At 45.7% G+C, this 12180-nt stretch overlaps 1 protein-coding gene across 15 annotated transcripts in view; it reads left to right on the plus strand.

Annotated features, from left to right (window-relative positions):
* HDAC4 (histone deacetylase 4) overlaps positions 1-12180 on the plus strand; it is a 240882-nt gene that overhangs the window by 120361 nt on the left and 108341 nt on the right. For all 15 annotated transcript variants that reach the window (XR_014785743.1, XM_084819809.1, XM_084819817.1 and 12 more), the window contains 2 exons: positions 6323-6454; positions 8267-8379. Coding sequence is in view for 14 of the 15 variants with exons in the window: in XM_084819809.1 (XP_084675935.1) it covers positions 6323-6454; positions 8267-8379 (245 nt within the window). In the remaining variant the exon portion in view is untranslated. The remainder of the gene's footprint in view (positions 1-6322; positions 6455-8266; positions 8380-12180) is intronic.

Raw genomic sequence — 12180 nt, forward strand, 5'->3', positions numbered from 1 at the left:
TTGCCTTATGGAGGGTGCAAGCTCTAGCGCAAGAGAACCAGATGCTCCGTGATCAGATGGCTCAACTGATGGCTGCCGTGCAGAATCTACAGGCTGCAGTTCAACCCCGTCCACCTCCAATTCCCCCCCGCCGCAAGTGCCCGGTGGTGTTGCCAGAGAAGTTTTCTGGTGAGAAAGGACTTTTTCAGATTTTCAGGGCCCAATCAGAGCTGTACATGCGTCTTAGGCCTGAGGATTTCCAGACGGAACAGGTTCGTGTGGGTTTCATCTTTAACCTACTGTCAGGCATGGCAGCTAAAAGGGCTTCGGGGCTCCTGCTCACTAATGACTCCCTGCTCGGGGACTATCAAGGTTTCATGACAGCCATGGCACGTTTTTTCGGTGACCCCCTGCGCACGCAGACGGCTTCTCGGGAGATTCGCCGCCTCTGGCAGGGCAAGGACTCAGTTTCCAGCTACGCGACAACCTTTCGCTTGCTGATGCAGGATTTACAGTGGAATGATGCTAGTGGCTCAGTTTTTGGATGGTTTGAACAACGAGATCTTGGATGAGTTGGCGCGCACGCCCAGCCCGCCTACTTTGGAGGACCTCATCCAGACCTGCCTTCAGATAGATAGTCGGCTGGAGGGGTGCCGGCAGACCTGGCGGGGCGCCGGGGGCCGGGATTTCCCTCCTCCCATTCCCCCACGTTTCCTGCCTCCTCCCCCACCCCCCGCTCCGGCGCTGGGGGTGGAAGAGATCCCGATGCAGCTGGGAGCTACCCGAACCTCGCTGCCACCAGAGGAGTTTGAGTGCCAGCGTGCTCAGTGCCGATGTTTTCGATGTGGAAAGCTGGAGCATTTCGCCAAGACCTGCCGAGTTAAATCCACAGCTCCGCTGCCTCCTCCTCCTCTCCTTCCCCCTCCTCCTCGTCCCCAGGCCTGACTAGACTGCCCCCCAAGCTTGTTGGGGGCCTCCAGTGTGGGGGTCAGTTCCCCACCGGGTGGGTGCCTTCCCCCCCCCTCCCATCTGCTGTTGCATGTTCACCTCCGCTCCTCTCAGTGGGGTGGGGTGGAGGCCCTAGCTTTAGTGGACTCGGGGGCTACGACCAGTTTCATGGATGAGACTTTTGCCCTCTTCCACAAAATTCCTACCCTGCCCCTTCCTGCCCCCTTGGCAGTGGAGACCATTGATGGGCGTCCTCTCTCTTCGGGCGCGGTGACCCGTATTACAGTTCCGCTCACTCTGGGCACCCAGTCCCACGTTGAGCAGATTCAGTTTCACTTAGCCAAGGTTCCCTTATACCCAATCGTGCTGGGTGTTTCCTGGCTCTCTAAGCACAACCCTCAGATTTCTTGGGGGCTTCAGCAAGTGGAGTTTGCATCTCCCTTCTCCTGGGAGCATTGCCTCCCAGAGGAGGCGCCAGTCCCAGCCCAGGCCTTAACCCTTTCCTCCCCCTCCTTGGCAGTCCTTCAGCGACCGTCATCCTCCCAGAGAAGTGTGCAGCTTTTCGGGATGTGTTTGACAAGAAGGAGGCTGACCGGCTTCCCCCCCAAGGCCTGGCGGCAGCTGTGGTACCTCATTCTTGGGAGGAGCTTCTTCTCTCTGCACAGGCTCAGGATGCTTTTGTTCGCACAAAGGTGGAGGAATTGGGGCTAGCCTCTGCCCCCCCCACTCTACCCCCTTCTCTTTGCGAGATGGCCTGCTTTACCTTTCCGGCCGGGTCTATGTGCCTTCTAGACCCCTCCGCGAGAAAGTCCTCCATCAGTGCCACGACTCCCCCACAGCTGGGCATTTTGGCATCGCCAAGACCCTGCATGGAGTGACGAGGGATTTTTGGTGGCCTTGTGTGTGTCAGGACGTCAAGTCCTATGTCGCCTCCTGCCCAACCTGCCAGCAGGCGAAGGCCCCCTCAGGCAAGCCCACAGGCTTGCTTCACCCCCTGCCTACCCCCTCAGGACCTTGGAAACTGCTCTCCCTTGACTTCATCACTGACTTGCCTCGCTCACACGGTAAGACCACCATTCTGGTGGTGGTGGATTTGTTTTCTAAGATGGCCCATTTCATCCCCTGCTCTGGGTTGCCCACGGGCAGGGAGACAGCAGAGCTGTTCGTGGCGCATGTTTTCTGCCTCCACGGATGGCCCGAGGGTCTCATTTCAGATAGGGGGGCCCAATTCACTGCCCATTTCTGGAGGGAGCTACTTGCGTTACTCCATGTGATGCTCCGTCTTTCCTCCGCCCACCATCCACAGACGGATGGTCAGACCGAGCACACCAATGCGACTCTGGAGCAATATCTGCGCTGTTATGTCAATTACCAGCAGGATGACTGGTTTTCCTTGCTGCCTCTCACAGAATTTGCTTATAACAATGCCTGCCATGCTTCCACCCGCCAAACTCCATTTTTTGCCAATTTTGGTTACCACCCCAAGCTCCCTCTTCGGTGCCAGCGGCCCAGGACTTTTTAGAGGAGTTGCGAGCGGTACACCACCTCTTACGGGACTCCCTCGAGCAAGCCAAGACAGCCTACAAGGCCTCTGCAGACCGGCGGCGCCAGCCGGGTCCATCTCTGCAGCCGGGGGACTGGGTTTGGTTGTCCACCCAATACCTCTCCTCTCACTCGCCCGCAAGGAAGCTCGCGCCTCGCCGCACGGGGCCTTTCCAGATTACGGCCCAGATTAACCCTGTTGCTTTTCGCCTGGCAATCCCCCCCTCCATGAAGATCCATCCTGTTTTTCATCAGTTCTTGCTGTCCACCCTGGTTTCTGGTGACCCTCATCGCTCAGTTGGCTCCCCACCGCCACCAGTGCTGGTGGAGGGGGAGGAGAAGTTTGAGGTCGCGGAGATTCTGGACTCCTGCCTTTCTTGTGGCCGCTTGCAATATCTGCTGGATTGGAAGGGGTACGGGCCTGATGAGCGATCCTGGGAACCCACGGAAAATGTGCATGCTCCGTTGCTGCTGAGGCGCTTCCACCAGCTGTACCCCCACAAACCCGGGGCCCCAGGGGAGGAGCACGAGGGGGGGCCTCATGGGAGCGGGGATGATGTCAGGGTGGACACTGAGCCCATAGTAATCCCAGAGTAGTTCTGATTCTGAGGAAGAGGAGTCACTCCTGGGAGAGGAGCATGCTCCTCTTTCCCAGGGCCAACAGCTGACGGAGATTCCTCCCACCAGAATTCCTAGCTTAGATAGCAGTCCTGGGAGTGACAGAGCGTGGGAAGCAGACTTGATGGACGCGCGATGCCGACGCAGAGAGCAGCGCCAAATGGAGGGCGCAGAAAGGAGGCGTAGTGCCCGTTTGGCGCTCAAACAACGGCTGCGCCCAGAGGATCCAAGGGAAAAGGGGAGGGACTCTCCCTAGTCCTTAAGTTCAGGGGTCTGCCAGTAATTCCCTTTCAAACGGGGACCAACTGTTCCAACTTAGGGCATAGGTACTCTGCTGCTCATATCTAGTCGCTAACGGTAGAGTTGTTAAGTTGTAAAAGAGGAATAAAGCTTTGAAAAGAATCCCTTTGTCTGTGTCTGGACTTGGCTACTGGATTAGACTGAGAGAGACCTCCAAGGAGCCCTTGACACAGCCTCTCTCGACTCGGTGCTTCACCTCCTGCGTCATCAAGACCATCGAGCTGTCGTATGAGCTGGCTGGACTTGAACTGTCTGTCCCAGTCCGAGCTCACTCTACTTGTGTGGTAGCAACATCGGTCGATTTCGACAGAGTGGTTGCCATTCCTGAACTGTGCTGTGCTGCAGCCTGGTCGATGCCATCTTACCTTTGTTAGACATTACAGACTGGATGTTTGGGCTAGAGCTGACTGTACTTTTGGTTATGCCATCCTTTCCTCTGTTTTGCAATAGGACATGATTCACCACCTTGTAAGTTAGCTTGCTCCTTGCCCATATGTGTGATGCACAGAGACCACGAAGAAGAAAGACAGGTTGCTCTTTGTAACTGTAGTTCTTCGAGTGGTCATCTGTGCATTCACACAACCCACCTACTGTCCCCTCTTCAGTGTTATACTCGAGTTTGTTGTTGGGTACCGAAGGTATTCCTTCTCCGTTCCAAGGCTGCAATGTTGGTCTCAAGAAACTGAAGGAATAAGTGGGAACCCTCTAAGTCATCTGTGCATTCACACATATGGGCTCTGTGCACTGGGACAATGGAGGAAGGGTTCCTGCCAAAACTCTTCAGCTACAGAAGATTCCTGAATTGAGGCTCCATGCAAGCACAGATCCCATATGTGTAAATGCACAGATGACCACTCAAAGAACTACAGTTACAAGTAGCAACCCATCTTTTCCTTTTCTTGGACACAGAGGAAGAGAGTGGAGTGGGAGCACAGGAGTACAAAACTTGCCATGGCATGTACATTTTCTTTCTTTCTTTTTTAATTTGAAAATATAACAATAAAAAACAAAAACAAAAAAGAGGGGAGGGAGCCACACAAGATAAAAGAAAGAAAGGGAAAACAGGGAAGAGCATATCATAAAACATACCCATACAAAATAACAATTTACACCACCATTAATTAAAAAAAAAGCATGGCTTGTACCTGATCACCTAAACCAGGAATGCAGAACCTCTTTCAGCCAAGGACCAAATTCCATTTTGGAGAAGCTTTCAGGGGTCACATTGGAGTGGTGGGCAAGGCCTAAGCAAAAGGGGCAGAGCCAAAATGCCAGCATATTTTAGCTTAAAATTCTTACTGCCAGTAACCAAGCCTTAGGAGAGGCATTTCAACCTTTTAGAATGGGGGCGGGGGATTGTAAAAAGTCAGGAAAATTACAATCAGTGGTTGGGGGAAAGGGGGTTGGGGCCGGGGAAAGGGAAAGGGGACTTTCTGGGGAATTTTGGAGCTCAGATTAGGATCCCAGGAAAGCTGGATTTGGCCCCGAGGCCTGAGGTTCTGCACCGCTGACCTAAACCATAGTTGAGACAATGGTCTGAACTGACAAAAGTCCCTCATCAACGGCTCCCAAGCAAACTTCGGAGTAACGGGATAAGGGGATGAGTCCTCTTATGGATCAGTAACTGCTTAAAGAACAGATAGCAGAGAATAGGAATAAATTGACAGTTCTCACAGTGGAGGAATATAAAAAATGGGATTCCCAAGGATCTGTAGTCTCACAGTGCAACTTTGCAGACCTGGAAAAAAAGGTGCAAAAAAGGACAATGAAAATTATTAGGGGCTGGAGCAATTATTTTATGAAAAAGATGTCAACATTTGAAGCTGTTTACTTTAATGGAAAAGGCAAACAAGGCTGGACATAAAAGTGTTGTAAACTACATGTATGGTATGGAGAAAATGGACAGAGAAGTTATTCTCCCTCTCTCAAAATACCAGAACCTGGGGTCATTCAGTGAAGCTTATTGTTGGAATATTCAGGACAGACAAAAGGAGATTATTTATTTATTTATTTATTTATTTATTTATTTATTTATTTATTTATTTATTTCATTTCTATACCGCCCAATAGCTGAAGCTCTCTGGGAGGTTCACAAAAATTAAACCCAAAAAATGCACAGTAAAACAATATAAAATATAAAAACATTAAAATATAAACTTCTTATAATAGATACTTCTTCACACAATCCCTAGTTAAATTATGGAATTTACTACCACAGTATGTGGTGATGGCTACAAACTTGAATGGCTTTAAAAAAGGGGGTTAGACAATACATGGAGGTTAAAGACTATCAGTCACTACTAGTCATGATTGCTGTATACTGCCTCCAGGATCAGAGGCAATATGCCTTTGAATATCAGTTGCTGGGGAACAACAGTGAGAGAGGACTATTGCCCTCATGTCCTGCTTGTGTGCTTCCCAGGTATATTTGGATGGTCATTGTAGGAAACAGGATGTTGAACTAGATATACCTTTGGTCTAATCCAACATGGCACTTATGTTCTTGTAGGATTGCAGTTTTCTATCATTATTACATTAAAAAATATGCCAGAGACATCAGGTTGCATTTACTTGCTTTGGTATAGTTCTGAATATCATATCCTCTACTTATATGAATTGACTTCCCCAATATTTGAAATGCAGTTAACAGATTACTGGTAACTCATATTTAAGCACTCACCAGCCTAATTCGCATGTAATGCCAATTCCCGAGTTAAACAGCTTTGGGTTGTTGCTTGCAATATTAGTCTAAATCCATATTTTTGGGATACCGTGCTGGTTCAGTGGTAAGTATGCGTGCGCTCTCTCTCTCTCTCTCTCTCTCATCATGTTTTTTGTATATCCAGTGTTTTTTTTGTTTCAAGAGGTATTATTAGTGAAAAGCTCCTGTGCAAAGAATAAGTTTATTTTGTCTCTTCCCCACTTTCTATTCCAGCATCTGAACCCAATCTCAAATTGCGATCCAGATTAAAACAGAAGGTTGCTGAAAGGCGCAGCAGCCCCTTGTTACGACGAAAAGATGGTCCTGTAGTAACAGCTCTTAAAAAGCGTCCATTAGATGTCACAGGTAGGTTGTAGAGGCAGCTGTTAGTTTACTATCTTTAAATTACAAAATATGTAGATAAATTGTGTAAATGTTATATCAGATTAAAGTGATTGTAATAATCATTCCAATGAACAATGGCTGTCTTTCAGCAGATTTGCCATGTCTGTGTTCCATTAACCTCTCAAATTAGTCTATTTAAAGATTGTGGCCATTATGCAAATTCTGAGATGCCAATATTTGCAGGAATGTGTAGTTTTTTTCCAGTAAATTATAATGGTTTTGGCAGCAGTTAATAAGTGAAGTTCTAAAGCTATAATTTCAACTGATGCTTTTTAATTTTGCAACTAGAACTAATTTTGCAACTAGAACTTTTTAATTTTCGCAACTATACACTATGTTAGAAAATTGTGTTTTGATTTTTCTGTTAATATTTTCCCTTAAAATTTTAGAATAAGTGGGAATTTCCACCAGATCTGAAAAGATGACCTTTTAATGCCATGCATCTCTTGCAGTTGGCATAATTAGAGGACAGATTGGATCCAAAGTGCCCTTCCGGAAAATAGAACATCTCCTTCTGTTCATGTAAGGGAGTGAGATCCAGCAGAGGCTACTGCTGGAAGGGGGGGGGGGCAGGGAAGATGCTTTTTTTAATGCCAATTCTCCCTATCGGCCCCCCCAGTACCACTGTTCTGCAAGGTCCCCTGACCCTCCAGAGCAGCATTACACTGTGTTGCAGGAGAAAGGAAGAATCAGTGAAAATCACCTCCTTTCTCCTGCAGAACAGTGGTGGTGTTCCACTCACTCAACACTGGTGGGTGGAGTCTTACTCACAGGACTCTGGATCCAACCCATAGATCTGTCTTCTTTTAAATACTGTTGATATAATATTAAAGACAATTTATTTCCAATTCACACTAAAGAGTCACTTGAGGATCCAGGACCATACTAGTATAGGGATCTCCCTGTCTTAAGTTCCCTGTCCTTTTCAAAGGGCATGAGGGTCTCCTGGTAAAAGGGTGGAGCTCATAAGCTCCCATGTCCTATGCTGTCCTATGGAAGCATGGTAGTGTTCATGAAAAATCACCATTTGAGCACTCACTAGGCCAGGACGTGAAGTGGCACTTGGTTTGCTCACACATGGGGGCTTTGTGAGCTCTGCCCTTGCAGCAGCAGATCTGCATGCCCTTTGAAAAGGTCCAGGGGAACTCCAAAGTGGCATTCTGTGAGGTATAAGGGACTGCCACTAGAAGAAAATTTTGCCCTTCATCCCCAATCATGTGTATGAGTTCTCTCATTTTCACAACTATATCTCAATATGAGATCTTTGCAAATTTTCTAGTAAATAATGCTGGCCAAATTATGCTGCATTTTACTGGTAAACATTTTTAAAATTTAGTTCCCTGTAAGATGTTGCATCTTGACACCCTTATTTGAGCTAATTTGTTAGTAATGTTCGGGTTTTAATGAGTGTTTTTAACACAGATTATCAGTGACTTCCTTCACTTATGTTTGTACAAGTGAAAGCTGAAGTATTTTGGAATACCCCAGCCTTCCCCAATATGATGCCCTCCAGATTTCAACTTCAACTCCCAGCATTCCTGATCATTGGCCCTGCTGGCTGGGCCTTATGGAAGTTGGTCCAAAACAACTGGCGGACACCAGGTTGGGGAAGCCTGGAATACTTGCAGAATTGTTGCTTTTAGAAAACACATTCATAGAATTAAAGGATACCTTTGTTGAGCCAAAGTGGAAACAAGGAATATACCCTTGTTTTATTTTTTTAATATGATTACATGACAGTGGTGTTAATAAATGGCTTTTAATGTGTTTTAGACTCTGCATGCAATAGTGCTCCAGGATCTGGCCCTAGTTCTCCAAACAATAGTTCCAGTAATATAAGCGCTGAGAATGGAATTACTGGATCAGTTGCAAATATTCAAGCAGAGGTAAGACCTGTTGCTTTGCTTAATTTGAATGTATTTCAAATTATGTTACACATTTTGGAGAGCCGTGTGTGTGTTTGTGTAATATACATGCAGAGTTTATCTGTAGTAATAAAAGGTATATCTGTCCATCTCTACCATAGCACCAAGACCATAAAACAAAGACATCTGAAACTTGCCATGGATAATAAGGGGATTCTAGGGGTGTGCACCTAGGGTTACTTTGTTTTTAAAGCACATTAACTAATTTTAATTAATTTAAATGTGTCTGTGTGGTTGAAGCCTGCAATAATAAAGTAAGCCCTTAGGAGCAGACTTCCCTAACCAGCACACAGCTTTGCAGTCCATACAGTTTGGAGCAGGGAACAGTAGTAGGCCGAGTTATATGCCTGCCTCACCTCTCTGCTGTGGGGCAGCCTTACCTCAATGGAATGGGGTGCACAGACCCCTCCAACATTTTCAATCGTTAGGGGCAGACTTCCCTAACCAGTGCATAGATTTGCAGTCAATATAGTTTGAAGCCAGGGGAGATTAGTAAATTGAGGGATACAGTTATATGCCAGACCCCTCCCCACTGCTGTGGGGCAGGCCCCTAAGAGGAATGGAGTGAATAGACCTCTCCCTTAAGGGGCCATGCCTGCATTATTTGGACGGGGCCATGCCTAGGGCTGCTAACATACCAGACTTCGCTCAGTATGGGCACAATGTGTCCAACTCTTCATAGCTGTAAGTTTGCTTGCCGTTTTCACTTCATTGCTGTAATCCCATCCGTGCAAAGCTGTGTTTGTTTGCTAGTATATAATGGAGAGAAAGTACATTACTTCAGACATTGGTAACTTTTAAGAGTATAAATGGAAAATGTTGAGAACATGTGTATGCTTCCATTTCTTTTACAGCGGATCAATAATATTTACAGATTTGGTCTGTGCAAGCAAAGTCTTTTACTCACTGAAATTAAAATAAGAAAGTTTTTAAAAACATTGAGTATTCAAGCTTGTAATATTTGAAGTTTTAAACACTGATGCAGTATCAAGATGATAATGTGATCAGCTCTATTTATTGACAGGTTTTTTTTAATTTCAACCATGTCACCCTTCAGTATAAATATTCTCAATGTGACTTACACAATGTGACTTTCACAATTCTCAGTGTGACTTTCGCAATCCAAAGATTTTGTTCCATTCTTGGAAGGCCCTGTTCCATGAGCAGAACTCTCTTTCTGTCAACAGACGTTTTGTTTTAAAGCTTTGAAGCTTTGAATCCAACTTAGTAAAAATAAAACAGATATCACAGCAACATAATAACAGAATTAAAAAGCATAAAAAGCAGGTAAAAACTGGCAGTAATGAAATCATTGCAGTTTAGCAATTAAAAGCTTGGTACATTTTTTAAGAAAGTATTATCCTGGTGCTAAAAAGTTAGCAAAGTGGGCAACATCTCAGCTTCCCTGGAGAGAAAATTTCAAGAATGGGTGCTACTACTGAGAAGCCCCTCTCCCTAGTCAGGTCTCAGATGATTATCTTAGTGCACAGGCAGGCTGATGTGGAGGCAGGTGTTTCTTCACATATTCTGGTCCCAAAAGGTAAGAATTGATTCCAAGCACTGAGTCAGCACATCTACTGCTTCGCTTAACTCAGTAGAATTGGGTGCTATCAACATATTGCTGATATCTAACTCCAGATTACCTCCCTCAGCAGTTTTATATTGATGTTAAAAAGCATGGGAGACAAAATGGAATCTTGCATTATCCTGTAAAATAACTGGCACGGAGCTGAGCTAAAGTCTCTCAGTACAATCTTTGGGAAATGGTGCTCTAGGTAAGAGCCTCTGCAACACAGTGCCTGCAGTCCGCAATCCAGAGAGTTGGTCCATAGTTGATGGTATTGAAAGGTGCCGAAACATCCAGGAGATGGAGCAGGGTAAGACTTCCCTTGTCCCTCTTCCAGCATAGGTCATTTATCAGGACAACCAATGCATATTCTGTGCCCAAAACAGGCCTGAACTCAGATTGAAATGGATTGAAATAAGTATTCTTGTCCAAAAGTGCCTAGAGTTGAACGGCCATCACCCACTTGAGTACCTTGCCCAAGAAGGGGATATTGGTAACCAGCCAATACAGTCATCAGGGTACAGGGATGAATGTTTCGGGAACAGCTTCCAGCCACTTCTTTCAAGACACCTGAGACCATCCTGTCTTGCAAAGAGGCATTCACTACTCTTCAGACCCATAAAATAAACCTCTTTCTGCTATATGAAGCACAAGGATCAAGCAAATGTGAAGTGGACTGCCCCTCTCCCAAGCACCTTCACCACATCCACAGTAACTGAAACTAGTACAATAAAACATGATTAGGTGGAGCTCTGAACACTTCCATAGACTGTACTGTAGAATTTGGTGCATCTATGTCAAGGTATATACCAGTGATTTTATCCTCAGAATGTCACAGCATGCTTCTGAGGGGTTCCTTCACTCCCCTTTTGGGCCAAGCTGTAACAGGTTCCCAAACAGCTCAGAAAAATTTCACTGGATGTCATTCTGAGGGCACAACAGTAGAGAATTTGCTGACATTGCTACCACTGAGTTGATAATGAGCTCTCACTTGTATTTTCTCGTTATACCCGGTTGGGTGCAGCACATGTCTTGTTCATGTACTGTACAACTCAAAATGTTAGAAAGCATAGCCATGTATTTAGACAAACTGAAACAATTTCATTAGCTTTACATGTTTAGTAAGACATTTAGCTATTTTATTTACTGTTGTTGTTGTTGTTGTTGTTCAGTCGTTAAGTCGTGTCCGACTCTTTGTGACCCCATGGACCATAGCATGCCAGGCCTTCCTGTCCTCCGCTCTCTCCCGGAGTGTGCTCAAGTTCATATTCATTGCATCGGTGATGCTATCTAGCCATCTCATCCTCTGCCGTCCCCTTATCCTTTTGCCTTCAGTCTTTCCCAGCATCAGGGTCTTTTCCAGAGAGTTTTCTCTTCGCATTAGGTGGCCAAAATATTTGAGCTTCAGCTTCAGTATCTGTCCTTCCAATGAGCACTCAGGGTTATCTTTAAAACAAAGTTCCACCAAATTGTTTACTAGTATTCTGACAAAGAAATTAATGTACATTAAACAGATCATACACATGAAATAGCTTTTGGTGTTAATTATAGATTGCATTTCAGTTTTTTCTGTATATTAAAAGTGGTGCTATGAAACTTAGATCTCACACAATATTTCATAAAATTGCTATCATTGTGAAAGGTACTAAGACTGTAACACCAGCTGCTTGTGCTAGGAGCCAAACATTGATACATTTTTCATAAGAAATGATATCAAGATTATAGGCAAAAGAGCACTGTGATGAAAATGATCTGAAATCCAAAACAACTGGACGAGCAATTACATCACTCTGACCTGCTCCAATATTGGACCCCATGTGAAGGCGAATCTGAGCAACTTTATCCACAAAGAACGAAGCAAATCGTTCACAGCAAGCTACTGCCTTCTCTAGCTCCCCCTGTCCAGCATGCTAACGAAGGAGGTCTCGCACAGCACAGAAAAGTATCACTGGCCTATTCTGTGCAGACACAGTGGTGGCAGAAATGTGATTCTTCTTTGCTGCACCCACCAGCGAGTGGTATAAGTCTTTTAATGGTATTTTACCCATGTTTGGTTGGATTTGTCCCAAGTTCTTCTCCAACAGTGCTTTAGCTGATGTGTCTCATGTTTCATTAAACTAGGGAACTGACCTAGCTCTACCAGGAGGAAGAGGGCACTTAGGAGCAATAGTGTCAATGGTCCAGACTGTTTCCAT

The sequence above is a fragment of the Heloderma suspectum genome, chromosome 1 (genome assembly GCF_057233095.1).
Source record: "Heloderma suspectum isolate Gila_16-S chromosome 1, 16-S_ref, whole genome shotgun sequence".
Classification (NCBI taxonomy): domain Eukaryota; kingdom Metazoa; phylum Chordata; class Lepidosauria; order Squamata; family Helodermatidae; genus Heloderma; species Heloderma suspectum.